The sequence below is a fragment of the Oryctolagus cuniculus genome, chromosome 13 (genome assembly GCF_051225735.1).
Source record: "Oryctolagus cuniculus isolate XC-2025 breed Fujian yellow rabbit chromosome 13, ASM5122573v1, whole genome shotgun sequence".
NCBI lineage: Eukaryota > Metazoa > Chordata > Mammalia > Lagomorpha > Leporidae > Oryctolagus > Oryctolagus cuniculus.
This window is the reverse complement of record NC_142879.1, coordinates 26,237,108-26,250,280: the sequence shown is the minus strand read 5'-3', so window position 1 is coordinate 26,250,280 and position 13,173 is coordinate 26,237,108. Positions and strand designations below refer to the sequence as shown.

The window sequence follows — 13,173 nt, the reverse complement described above, 5'->3', positions numbered from 1 at the left end:
TCCTTCCGAGAACAGCTCGGTTCCCCTTTGTACTCAGTCTCCAGCGCGGCCCCGCCCAGATTCAGGGTACCAGAGGAGTCGCGAGGGGTCAGAGTGCAAAGGTCAGAAGGCAGTTGGTTGAGGGTCTCTGGAAAGGTCCCGAACCTCGGTTACCTAGGCGATCTCAACCGGAGGGATATTGTTGCTAAGACCCACCTGCCTTCCGCGTTTTCTTTCCCTAGCCCTTCCTTTGGTTTAGCTCCGCCCCCTCCTCCCCTAGAAGGAAGTCCACGCTGAAGGCGAAGCCGACGCGGTTGCCTAGCGACACACTTTTCCCAGGATGCCTAGGGTGTTGTGATCGTCTCAGCCAATCAGAGGGACGAAGAGACCTCGGCGTCCACCAATAGATTGCGAGATCCGGGCCCGCGACGGTTAAACCGGGCCGAAGGCCGGGGAGCGGGTCGGGGCAGCCTGGGGGGGTTCTCCGGGGTGCTGGCCTCAGCTCTGTGGCCGCGGCGCGACCTGCCGGGGGGAGCGCGAGTCCGGCGACGGGCTCGGCCATGCCGTCCCGGGTGGAGGACTACGAAGTGCTGTACACCATTGGCACGGGCTCCTATGGCCGCTGCCAGAAGGTCCGGAGGAAGAGCGACGGCAAGGTGAGCGCGGGCCCTTCCCTGTCCCCGCCCCGGCGGAGGTTTCGTCCGCCCGGGGCCGCCCCGGGGATCCGCGGGGCCCGAGGCTGTTGGGCGCCGGGAAGGTTCAGCCCTCTCTCCAGGCGTGCGCTGACAGCTTGTCCTGCGGGGCGGGAGACTTCGTCCTTTGAAAAATATATATATAATTTTTTTCCCATCGTGTCCCCTCTTCTCCCCTTTCCTCCCTTTCTCCTGCTTTGACCTGCCAAGGGCTTCCCTTTGGTGACAGGCAGCTGACCCCTGAGCTGTTTGTGGAGAAGATTGACCCTCTTGGGACCAAGGGAACCTGACATTTACATATCATTTAAATAATAGCAATTCTCCGGATTTGGGGGTGGGCGTTTCCCGATGTGTGTAGGTGGATCTTGTACAGAAGGAGACGTTGCCGGGGAAACTGCCCGCTGCTGAGCCCTGGGAAAGCGTGACCAGTCGCAATGCTCAGGGGCTTTGCCATCCTCCCACGGACAGCTCATAGGGGCGAGGTGGGAGGCCTAGTGCACCCCCTTCTCTCCCCCCGACCCCCAACCTGCAAAGCATCTTTCACTGCTCAAAAGCTGGAGAAAGGTTGAGGATGGCAACACAGGACTCTACCTTTATTGCACTAAATTAGATGATAATGACCTTGGCTTTTGTAGGCTATATTTTAAAGGGAGGTGAGTTCTTCACATGTTGGCGCTTTAATTCTTTTTGAAAGAATGGGAAGTTTATTCAGACCTTGGCCATTCTGGTTCCAGATATTAGTTTGGAAAGAACTTGACTATGGCTCCATGACAGAGGCTGAGAAGCAGATGCTTGTATCTGAAGTGAATCTGCTTCGCGAGCTGAAGCATCCGAACATCGTGCGCTACTATGACCGCATCATCGACCGAACCAACACGACTCTGTACATCGTGATGGAGTACTGCGAAGGAGGGGACCTGGCGAGCGTGATTGCCAAGGGAACCAAGGAGAGGTAATCTGGAACTGGCAGCTGACGTGGGCCTGCTCGCGTTTCTGTTAAGCATCTTGTGATAGTGGAAGACTTCTTGTATTTTGTGAGTCCATGGTATTTTAGGAAATTCCTGGCATGGCTCAACACCCAGGTTTCACATCAAAATAACATTTTCCCCGGGGCCAGTGTGTGGCATGATGGGATAAGCCGCCGCCCGCGCTACCGGCCTCCCATATGGGTACTGGTTGGAGTCCTGGCTGCTGCTCCACTTCTGATCCCAGCTCCTTGCTAATGTGCCTGGGAAAGAAGAGGAGGATGGCACAAGTCCTTGGGCCTCTACACCCACATGGGAGACCTGGAGGAAGCTCCTGGCTCCTGGCTTCAGCCTGGCGCAGCCCTGGCTGTTGTAGCCATTTGGGGAGTGAACCAGTGGAATGGAAGACCTCTCTCTGTCTCCTCTCTCTCTGTAACTCTGCCTTTCAAATAAAATAAATTTTTTTTTAAGAATTACTTTATTTGAAAGACGGAGTTGCAGAAAGTGGTAGAGCCAGAGAGAGGTCTTCCATTCTGCTGGTTCACTCCCCAAATGACTGCAACAGCCAGAGCTGAGCTGATCTGAAGCCAGGATCCAGGAGTTTTTTCCAGGTTTCCCACACAGGTACGGAGCCCCAAGGGCTTGGACCATCTTCCACTGCCTTCCCAGGCCATAGCAGAAAGCTGGATTGGAAGAGGAGCAGCCAGGATTTGAACTGACGTCCATGTGGGGTGCCGGCACTGCAGGCTGGGGCTTTAACCCACTATGCAATAAATCTTTAAAAAATATAACATCGTGCCCCATTCGTCCACATTAAAAGCCAGATAATCCACTGCATCCCGTCCCATCCTTGTAACGATCCCAGAATTCCATGCTGTGTAACTGCTTTGCTTTCAGACAGTACTTAGATGAAGACTTTGTTCTTCGAGTGATGACTCAGTTGACGCTGGCCCTAAAAGAGTGTCACCGGCGAAGTGACGGCGGCCACACTGTGCTGCATCGGGACCTGAAACCAGCCAACGTTTTCCTGGATGGCAAGCAAAACGTCAAGCTTGGAGACTTTGGGCTAGCGAGGATATTAAACCACGATACGAGTTTTGCAAAGACCTTTGTTGGGACACCTTATTACATGTCTCCTGTGAGTACCCCTGAATTTTGTGACTTTTTGACCATCTGAATGCTAAATGTCCAAACGCAAGGACATTCAGTCTGTTGGTTTGTTTGTTTAGTAATATCTAATAGCCCAAAATTAATAATGTTATTTATTTTGAAGTTTACATTTTTCCCGATGAGCCACCTGACCATTAAGTTCCTGTAGGTTAGTAGTTCAACTCGAGCTTTTATGGAACTTTTTTTTTTTTTTTTTGACAGGCAGAGTGGACAGTGAGAGAGAGAGAGACAGAGAGAAAGGTCTTCCTTTGCCGTTGGTTCACCCTCCAATGGCCGCTGCGGCCGGCGCACCGCACTGATCCGATGGCAGGAGCCAGGTACTTATCCTGGTCTCCCATGGGGTGCAGGGCCCAAGTAGTTGGGCCATCCTCCACTGCGCTCACTGGCCACAGCAGAGAGCTGGCCTGGAAGAGGGACAACCGAGACAGAATCCTGCGCCCCGACCGGGACTAGAACCCAGTGTGCTGGCGCCGCAGGTGGAGGATTAGCCTAGTGAGCCGCGGCGCCGGCTGCTTTTATGGAACTTTATGCTCTGTGCTAAACTCTGGAATTACAAAGATGAAATAGGTTTTTGTCTCTGCCCTCAAGGGCAACATTTCCCAAAGTGTGGGTCCTGGATGCTGGAATCAGACTCACTTGGCGTGTTTGCTAAAATATGCAGTGAATTCAAGGCCTGTGGGGAGGCCCTTGGAATCTGCGTTTTAACAGACTCTCTGGATGGATTCTTTTTTTTTTTTTTTTAATTTATGTATTTATTTGAGAGGCAGAGTTACAGAGAGAGGGCCTCCATCTGCCGGTTCACTCCCCAAATGGCCACAATGGTCAGAGTCGGGCCAATCCGAAGCCAGGAGATTCCTCCAGGTCTCCCAAGTGGGTGCAGGAGCCCAAGCATCTAGGCCATCTTCCACTGCTTTCCCAGGCCTACTACGCCCCGGCGCCGGCCCTGGATGGGTTCTTGTGCAGGAGTCTCAGGAGGCACGCAGCCCCTCTCACGGCAGGCAGCACGCCGTCACAGTGAACTTTTCCAGTGTGTTCTTTCTGTGTTGCCTGAATGGCTGGATGTTTGGCTTCCAAACTCACTCACCGGTCTAGGGAGCGAGGCTGTACTCATCTTTGCATGAGTTAATCGTTCTTCCTTTTTGATTATTTCCTTGGCGTGTAGCTCATAAAATGAAATCATGGAGGTCAGGGTATGAGCAGTTTGTGGTTATCATTGGATACTGCCTCATGGCTTTTTTAAAAGAAAGATTGATTGATTTGTTTGGAAGGCAGAGTGACAGAGAGAGCTCTTCCGCCCAATGGTTCACTCCCCACATGGCCGCAACAGCTGAGCTGGGCCAGGGTGAAGCCAGGAGCTCCATCTGGGTCTCCCATTGGGTGACAGGAACTCAAGGACTTAAGCCGTCCTCCGGTACTTCCCAGGTGCATTAGCAGGGAGCTGAATCAGAAGCAGGGCAGCTGGGACTCGAACCCGCCCTGTGTCTTGGGAAGCAGGCTTTCCAAGTGGCAGCTTAACCGGCTCTGCCACAACGCCCACCCTGTCAGCTGGCTTTTTAAAAAGCCTGAGTCAGTGAGAGATAGCACTCATGTGTTGTGTATGCAATTATTGATTGAGATGTAATTATTGATTGTTTTCATAGTTCACAAACATTTCTAGGATATTCCAGATCTTTATACCTTGTGTTAACGAATCTGACTACGGTATAAAACTGAAAATTCAGGATTTTATGACTGAGATTGGACATGGCCAGAACAGTGTCCTTTCCCCCCCTATCAGATTTGGAGTAGAAAGCCTCTTGCCTAAAGGAAAATTACCCGGAAGTGGTTCTTGGAAAACCTGGAGCCTGCACCTCTGTTCCTTGCCCTTCCTGCCCTGTCAGTAGAGCTATTCAGTTTCCGCTTGGCCTCCGTTGCCCCAGGTGCGGTGAGGCTCACCTATCACGCTCTCAAACATGAACCTGGCACCCAGAGATTTGGGGACTTGCCCCTGGTCCCCTCCTGAGATAAGAGCTATGCGAGACTGTTGAGAGTGTGGAAGAAGGCAAGCGATTAAAAGAGGAAATGGTGGGGCTGGCACATAGAGCCACGGCCTCCCATGTGGGCGCCGGTTCCTGTCCTGGCTGCTCCCTGCCAATGACCTAGAAGAGCAGTGGAAGATGGCCCAAGTGTTTGGGCCCCCTGCTTACCCATGTGGGAGACCTGGATGAAGCTCTTGGCTCCTGGCTTCAGCCTGGCCCAGCCCTGGCCATTGAGGCCATCTGGGGGAGTGAACAGTGGATGGAAGATCTCTCCCTCTCTCTTTCTCAGTGTCTCACTGCAACTCTGATTTTCAAATAAATAAATCTTTAAAAAAAAAAAAAACAAGGGAGTGAAAATATTAGTTACTTCTGGGATTTATGAAGTAGACTTATGTTCCTATCCAGTCAAATATAGGCTAGATACATGTTCTGATTCTTCAGGAATTTGCTCTGGTTCTTTTAAAATGAAGTATCTAGATTACAGCTGCCTCAAGTGTAGACAGCAGAGGACTCGTCGTCACCCTTGACCTTGCCAATGCTTAACCTTCCATGAGTATGGTCATCTGTGAAGAGAAATGAGCGAATGAGCTGTATATGGCAAACGGTACTGGGAAAGATCATCGCCTTTTTCATATTCTAATTTGGAAGATAAAGTACAGGCTAAAACAGAGGTTCTGTTTTCAGTTAGATGACTCTCAGGAGTAATTGTGTCGGTTTCAAAGCAAACCAAACTCTGAACTCGCACTTCTGTACTTTTTCCCCGTTAGGAACAGATGAATCGCATGTCCTACAATGAGAAGTCCGACATCTGGTCCCTGGGCTGTCTGCTGTACGAGCTGTGTGCCCTGATGTGAGTACAGTGAAGGCGGATTCCTAGTCTCAGGCTCATGCTGGAGCTCATCTTGCAATGGCTTCTGCCTTTTGAGAATCTGTGCTAGCGAAAGTATCTTCTCATCTGAAAGCATTGTACGTTGGGTTAAAATTGAGGTAGATGGACAAGATAGACAACATAAACACTGCAGGATTAAAAATACACCCCACGAAGCTGGGCCTCGGCATGGCCGCTGCCTGTGAGTCCAGCACTTGGCTCGGGAGTGCACACCTAGGCCAGGCAGGTGCGGGAAGCTACTGTAAGGGTGGGGAAGGAGCTGCAGATCTCTCCCGCTTCCTTTGTCTCTGTCTTCTCCTTCTAAACTCCTCTGTGGAGCCGTGCTTCCCTCGCAGGGGTTGCGGGAAGCAGTCTGCCTCCATGGGGCATCATCATTGTCTGCAGTACTTCTGGTTGTCACAGCCAGAGTGCCACCGGCACCCGTGGGGGTAGGCCAAGGGTGCTGTAAAACGCCCTTGAATACATGGAAGATCATCCACAGCAAAGAGCTAAGTTACTACCAGTGTCGGTGGTGCCAAGGTTGGGAAACTCGCTATCGGCAAAAATCCTAGTGGTAGAAATGCAAATACAAACTGTACTTTGGATTTGGTTCCTAGCATATATTTTCATTTTTACTTTTTTTTTTTTTTTAACTCCAGGCCTCCATTTACAGCTTTCAACCAGAAAGAACTAGCTGGGAAGATCAGGGAAGGCAAATTCAGGCGAATTCCGTACCGCTACTCGGATGAACTGAATGATATTATCACGAGGATGTTAAATTTGAAGGTAAAGGTCTTAAGATTTTGCCTTGTTTCTGTCTCAAATCCTGCGGTCTGTGGTCTCTTGTGGAGTGATGGAGAATGAAACACCCTGGATCGGATTTCCTTAGCTACATGTAGCCGGTTCAGTCAATCGGGCACATTGCGCACCCTTGCCCCTCTCCCCTCTGCACGGCCCTGGTTTTCCCTCCCACTCTCAGCACGCTGACAGGTGGTTGGCAGCAAGGAAGGTAACAGAAGAGAGCTGGATCCTCGGTTCCCCTGGCTTTGCCTCCCTCTCCGAGGCAGGTGGTGGGGAAGGGCCAGGGACGGGACTTTCCTGTGCTGCCTCCAGCTCGGGATGAGAGGGGAGAGCGCAGAAGAGGAAGGGCAGGAGGAGACAGCAGAAGAGGGGAAGCCACAGGGATAAGCGGATTTCGTGGAGAAACTTTGAACGTGGGATGGAGGAAGGAGGCTGAGGTGAGGGGGAGGGAAAGTGCCCCAGGGTCGCAGAGGACACAGGCGGAGTGGGGGGGGAGGAGGCTGGTGAATGGGCGTCCTGTGCCCTTTCGCCCGGAGATGCCAGGACAGTGCTTGCCCCAGGGCTACCAAGCACCAGCACGAGGTGTGCCGTGGTACTTCGAAGGGGGAAGGGATGGGTTGCAGCTGCGTGACCCCATGGACCCGGAAGCTCATGGGTGAAAACCGGCAGTGAGCTTGTCTTTGAGCTAAGAGCTGTCCAGAGAGGAGCGCTTTCTTCTGCTTCGGCGGCGCGTGCCCTTGTCGCGTCAGGCTCCCTTGGGGTAGCTGTCTCGCCGGGCCCTCTGACTGCAGCCTCAGTACTGTGCCCCCAGGACTACCAGCGGCCTTCTGTGGAAGAGATCCTGCAGGACGCTTTGATAGCGGACTTGGTTGCCGAAGAGCAAGGACGAGCTCTTGAGAGAAGAGGGCGGCGACCGGGAGAGCCGGAAAAGTCGCAGGAGTCCAGCCCCGGGCTCAGCGCCGGCCCCGGGCTCAGCGAGCTGAGGCTGAAAGAGCTACAGCTGCAGGAGCGAGAGCGGGCCCTCCAGGCCAGAGAGGACCGACTGGAGCGTAAGTCTAAGTCGGGAAGGCGGCGGGGGTCCGGGGCGGGGAGCCCGCACGAGGACGCTGGATATGCGTGGATATTTCCGTGAACGGAACATGCGTGGGGCTTCTCTAGAACCTTCCTGTGTGTTCCAGACTAGATCATCAGACTCGCAGGCGCTTTCGCCTTGGATAGCTTCTCTCAAATCGGCTGCCAGTTCTATATTTTGGGGCATTAACCATGATGGTTCTAACACATTTTGTTTTACTATAGAGTTGATTTTTTTCTTATCTTTAAGATAAATACCCTAAAGTTTTTTTTTTTTTTTTTTTTTTTTTTAAGATTTTAAAAATCTATTTGTAAGGCAGAGTGACAGGGAAAGAGGGATCTTCCACTTGCTGGTTAACTCATGCCCAAACGGCTGCAACAGCTAGGACTGGGCCAGGCCAAAGTGAGGAGCCGGGAACTCCATCCTGATCTCCCACCTAGGTGGCCGGGGCCCGTGTCCTTGGGCCATCACGGGCTGCCTTTCGGGTGCATGAGCAGGAAGTTGGATCAGAAGCAGAGCAGCCAGGACTTGAACTGGGCTCCAGTACGGAGTGCCGTAGTCGCAGGCAGCAGCTTAACCTGCTGTGCCACAGCGCCGTCCCTGTGAAGTTCTTCCATGGTGAAAGAAGACCTTGGGACAAGCCTTTGACACAGCAGTTAAACTGCCACTCGGGACGCCCGCCTCCCGTGTCGAGTGCCTGGGTCGAGTCCCGGCTGCGCTCTGCAGTCCAGCTTCCCAGTAATGCACACTTTGGGAGGCAGCAGGTAAGAGCTCACGTTGCATCCCAGCCACCCACGTGAGAGACCCAGATGGAGCTTCTGGCTCCTGGCTTTGGCCTGGCCCAGCCCTGGCTGTTGGTGGCCATTGGGAGAGTGAACCAGCAAATGAGCACTCTGTCTCTTGTCTCTGCATTTCCAATAAAAGATCATAAGTAAAAAGGTTTTCAGAGTTGCTGCCTTCCATAATAAAAACCATGACTTCTACCTTGTGCAGGGTCTACGCCAACACAGTTCCGGGTCTGAAGTCCTGGGAGTGCCTAGGAGTGAGCTACCCTGAGGCAGTTGGGCATATGGGTGTGAGATCGCCTAGGTTAATAAATAATACCTGCTGGGTGTTGGCGCTGGCTCCATGAGTGCTGACTGATACGGTGCCAGTTAGTCTGTGATGCTGCAAGTCTGTCTGTGCCACCCAGAGCTGCCAGTGCGATTTTAGGGCCATGCGAGGCAGCGGCAGCAGTGGAAGTCTTCCCGTGAACACAGGAGACGAGGGCTGGGGCTGTGGCCGCCTCCTGCTGCCCCCTGGCTCACTGACTCTGCCGCTGCAGCTTTAGGCACCATGCAGGCTCTAAGCTCTTTAATGCTTAAATGCTCTCGTAAAGCACACGGTGCGTTTGTTAACATTTTCCTCCCTGACGCTAACGGCGAAGTGCCGTCGAGGAACGGGAGCTGGGCTAAATCCAACCTTTGCTCACCGAGAGACTTTTTATTGACTCCTCCAACCAAAGAATTCTGCAAAAAATGAAAATAAAAACACAGGCGTCATCTGAAAATTGGCCCCCGTGTCCGGTAACCTCCCGCGGCAGCTGAAGCGCGAACACTGAATTTTGGGCCGGGAGCGGAGTTGCCATCGTTTCTGTTTAGAGCTGCTTGCTGCTGCCTTCCCTTCCACTCGGTGCCGTGCTCCAGCCAGCAGAGGGAGAGTCCGTCCCCACTGTCCCCACCGTCCTGTCGCCGCCCCGGCCAGGAACTGTCGCTTGTTTTCAGTCACAAGCAGACATGGTTTTTGTGTTTACCCTCTCAGTCAGCTCCCACACAGCCTGACCCAGGGTTGGAGCTAACGTCGTTGGGCTTAAACAAGTCCTTGCAAGAAAACCCAAGCTAACCTACAACGAATCAGAACAGAGGCTCTAGCATAATCGGGTTGAGCAGGGACTCTGCTAAGAAATCGCTCTCAAAGCATTGCTACTCAGGGCCCAGGCACCTAGAGGTAGCGATTAGAAAGAGCAGTAAAACAACCAAATGTGAATTGTCGTGTTTTTTTTTTTTTTTTCATGCCCCTTTTAAAGAGAAGGAACGTGAGCTCTGTGTCCGTGAGAGGCTAGCAGAGGACAAACTGGCTCGAGCAGAAAGCCTGGTGAAGAACTACAGCTGGCTGAAGGACCGCAGGCTTCTGTCTCTGGGGAGCAATCCAGGTATGAGAACCGACTCCCTAACCCGGAGCTGGTGCTACCAATGAAGACGTGTGCCGGTGGCACCCGAGGTGGCTTTGCTAACCCTCCTAATGTACAGAGTCCCAAGTACATTCAAGGTGGATTTCCTTGAATTGATGCATATCCATGGAAATAAAATTCTATTATGGTGATTTATTGACTGGGTTCATTGACCTGAGGCAATGAATCGTAGGACTTCCTCTTAGGTTGAATTCACATGATCAGACCCCGTGGTTAGTGTTTGACATTTATTTTTAAAATTTGAGCACGTTTAAAAACTGCATTTCAGAGTTTTGCTCTGGTGTATTTTCAAAACTCTACGTCTCTCTATATTTTCAAGTGAAAATCCTGGCGTTTTAACACTGGCACACCTCGTGCTTTATAGAAAGGGTGGCCTAAAAGGCATGTTCCCTGCCAGTTGGGTGTTTTTGTACTATTTATTGCAGCTTTCCTGGACTCCACACTGCCCTCTGACGCCAGACTAGACTGACTCGTGGTTAGGGGGGTAAAACACAGAGGAGCCTCCGCGTGGGAGCGGCTGCAGGCCCTCAGCCGGGGTTGCTTACATCCTGCCCGCATAGGAGTTGACCAGAGGGTGAAAATAGCTCGATAAGGATGGGGGTTCACCCTATAGGACGCAGTGGTAGGTGTGGGATCCACTGTGTGTGAATCACGGCCAGTACTTAAAATGAGCCGTGGGAGCTGTGACTCCGCTGGGCTGGAAGGCACCGAAGGCGCTGAGCCGCTCAGAACGTGAGATGCACACTGGGGCCGTGAGGAGTGGGCGATCCTGTGACCTCAGGACAGCAGGAAACACCCTCACCCCACCCTTGGCCTACAGGATCCAGACGAGCGGAAGACATCACGAGTCTGTCCAGTTCAACACCATGAGCCTCGGCAGCTTTTCTTAAAAATCATTCTTTGTCCATTTAGCGGAATACCCATTCTTCTATTTAATGAAATGCATTTTTTTAAAAAAAGATTTATTTGTTTGACAGGCTGAGTTACAGAGAGAGAAGAGAGACAGGAAAAGAGATACCTTCCATCCACTGGTTCACTCCCCAAATGGCTGCAATGGCCAGGGCTGGGCCAACCAGGAGCTTCCTCCCTGTCTCCCACGTGGATGCAGGGGCCCAAACACTTGGGCCGTCTTATACTGCTTTCCTAGGCCATTAGCAAGGGGCTGGGTGGGAAGTGGAGCAGCCGGGGCTTGAACTGGTGCCCATATGGGATGCCGGACTGCAGGTGGCAGCTTAACCCACCGCACCACAACGACAGCCCTTGTGAAATAGGAATTCTTTTTCTAAACTCTTAGAGCACTCCCACACCCGAAGTGGGTGCGACCGGCCCGGAGCACTCCTCAGCCCAATGGCCCGATGGCCCGTGCCTCTGACCGCCTCACTTTGATCAGATCTTCCCCCAGAAGTCTCAGTAGGAGGCTTTTTCTGTCACCACAGCCACCGCCCAGTTCGTCTGTCCCACTGCACGTGACGCTGTCACTCACTCCCCCTCCGCACTTATTCATTTGTTTATGGGCTGCCTCCTCCTGCTAGGATTGGGTCTTTGTTTGGCTCCCAATGCCCCATGCTGTGAGTTCAGTAAATACCTGAACACATTTCCTCTAAGGGCACACAGAGGAGCAATAACAAGGTTCTGGATTCTGAACCTGCACGCCCCCAGCCCCCAACCTGGTCTGTCCGTACGCTGGGAGCAGTGTATCGAGTCCACATGCATGGGATTGGTCTGGGTCGCATACAAAGCTCAGGCCTCCTTTTCCACTGCTCTGCTCCTGGATTTTCCTTTCTCACGCTGAATTGGCTTAGGCTCTTTTTGAAATAAGTTTCTGATGGATTAAACTGCTTTGAGCTGAGGGTTCTTGAACACTTAACTCTAAAAAAGGAGCCTCTGCTGCTATGCCTTTCTGAGTGTGACGTCTTGCATAGAATGGCCGTTGTTTTTAAGAATAGCAATAAATCACACTGGCTTCCAGAAGTCTGATGTTGTGGCCATGGCCCCTGCGCCTTGCCGCCTTGCCAGTGAGAGAGTAGACACATGTTCCTTGATGTGGACACACTCCAGGGTTGGTTTTCAGTGCGGTGGATTCCTGCCGGCCCAGAGACCGCGGCCCTCCAGCCGCGCCCTGGGAGTGGCCGTCCTGTGCTAAGTGTGGTGAGTTCGCAGGAGTGGAGCTCCCATTCAAGTAACTCACAACCCTTTTCTTTTCTTTTTCTTTTTCCTTTTCTTTCTAAAGAGCTTCTCGATCTTCCATCCTCAGTAATTAAGAAGAAGGTTCATTTCAGTGGGGAAAGCAAAGAGAACATCGGGAGGAGTGAGGACCCCGAGAGCCATCTCACCTCCAAAGCCAAGTGCAAGGACTTGAAGAGGAGGCTGCACGCCGCCCAGCTGCGGGCTCAGGCCCTGTCGGATATTGAGAAAAACTACCAGCTCAAGAGCAGACAGATCCTGGGCATGCGCTAGGCCGTGCGCCAGCCCCTTAACCATGGACATCCAGCTGCTGCCGCTTGCTGTGCTTGGGCCACGAGCCGTGGCTTTGCGTGTCATGAGCCTGATGCTTCAGAGTCGCCGTGCTATTCTACAGCAGCCGCTGTACGAGCGCCTGGGCTGTGTCTTCCTTCCTTCCAAACCTGGCGTCTAATCCTGTGCGTGCCGTGACTACTGCTTAGGAGCGTGAGCTGTAGCGTTCTAGATCTCAGGGGAAAACACACACACGCAGGAGTGGCACGTCCTGGGCATCTTGAATGTCTGCGGGCTGCACTGAACAGTTGCCGTGTGTAGTTTTAAGGGTGAGACTTTGAATGTTCTTGAACTTAGAGAGCTGAATTGAATGTAATTCAGTCACTGTACCAGCGCATCCTGCTCCCGACTGTGCCAGTGCAGTGCGAGCCGTTACCTTTGTGAGCTCGTGGCTGAGACGACTGCTCTTTTGGTCCCTTTTGTTCTCTGTGTGTTCTCTGCTGTTCACCCCCACTGTTGGCCACTAAATAAAAGAGTCCTTCAGTTTTGCTTCTGTCTCCTGGATTCTGTGATCTCAGTAGGATAGAGGGAAGCGTGTTTGTAACTTAGGGGCCTTGTAGAGCAGGGAAGAGAACGCGACTCTGATGTTAAGAGGCCGCTCTGCTCTTCCGTGGGCGTGGCTCCCCACGAGCCGCCTCCCTGGGGCATGGAGGCCAGTGGTCCTGAACCGCATGATTTGCTCCTGCGGGTGTTTGGCCTGGAGACCCTGCTGATGGTCATCACTGGGGACGTTGCTGCTGGTGCGGGGGGCAGAGTGGGCGTGTCACACAGCACCTGCGGTGCACAGGACAGCCAGCCCCGACGACGACGACGGCTTCCACAGCGGCCCCTGCAGGGACCCGGCCTGGCCGGAAGCTGCTGGGG

At 52.7% G+C, this 13,173-nt stretch overlaps 1 protein-coding gene across 2 annotated transcripts; it reads left to right on the top strand.

Moving 5' to 3' along the window:
* Positions 1-397: 397 nt before the first annotated feature.
* Positions 398-12,798, top strand: NEK2 (NIMA related kinase 2). 2 transcript variants are annotated; one of them, XM_002717530.6, is made up of 8 exons: positions 398-635; positions 1,406-1,623; positions 2,534-2,774; positions 5,592-5,674; positions 6,352-6,478; positions 7,305-7,542; positions 9,631-9,756; positions 12,026-12,798. In XM_002717530.6, the coding sequence occupies exons 1-8, from the start codon at positions 540-542 to the stop codon at positions 12,250-12,252; spliced, it is 1,356 nt and encodes a 451-aa protein (XP_002717576.1). In that variant the 5' UTR covers positions 398-539; the 3' UTR covers positions 12,253-12,798. The 2 variants fall into 2 exon arrangements, with proteins under 2 accessions (XP_002717576.1, XP_089168273.1); XM_089312147.1 differs by having other exon boundaries at positions 404-635; positions 12,050-12,798.
* The last annotated feature ends 375 nt before the right edge of the window (positions 12,799-13,173 follow it).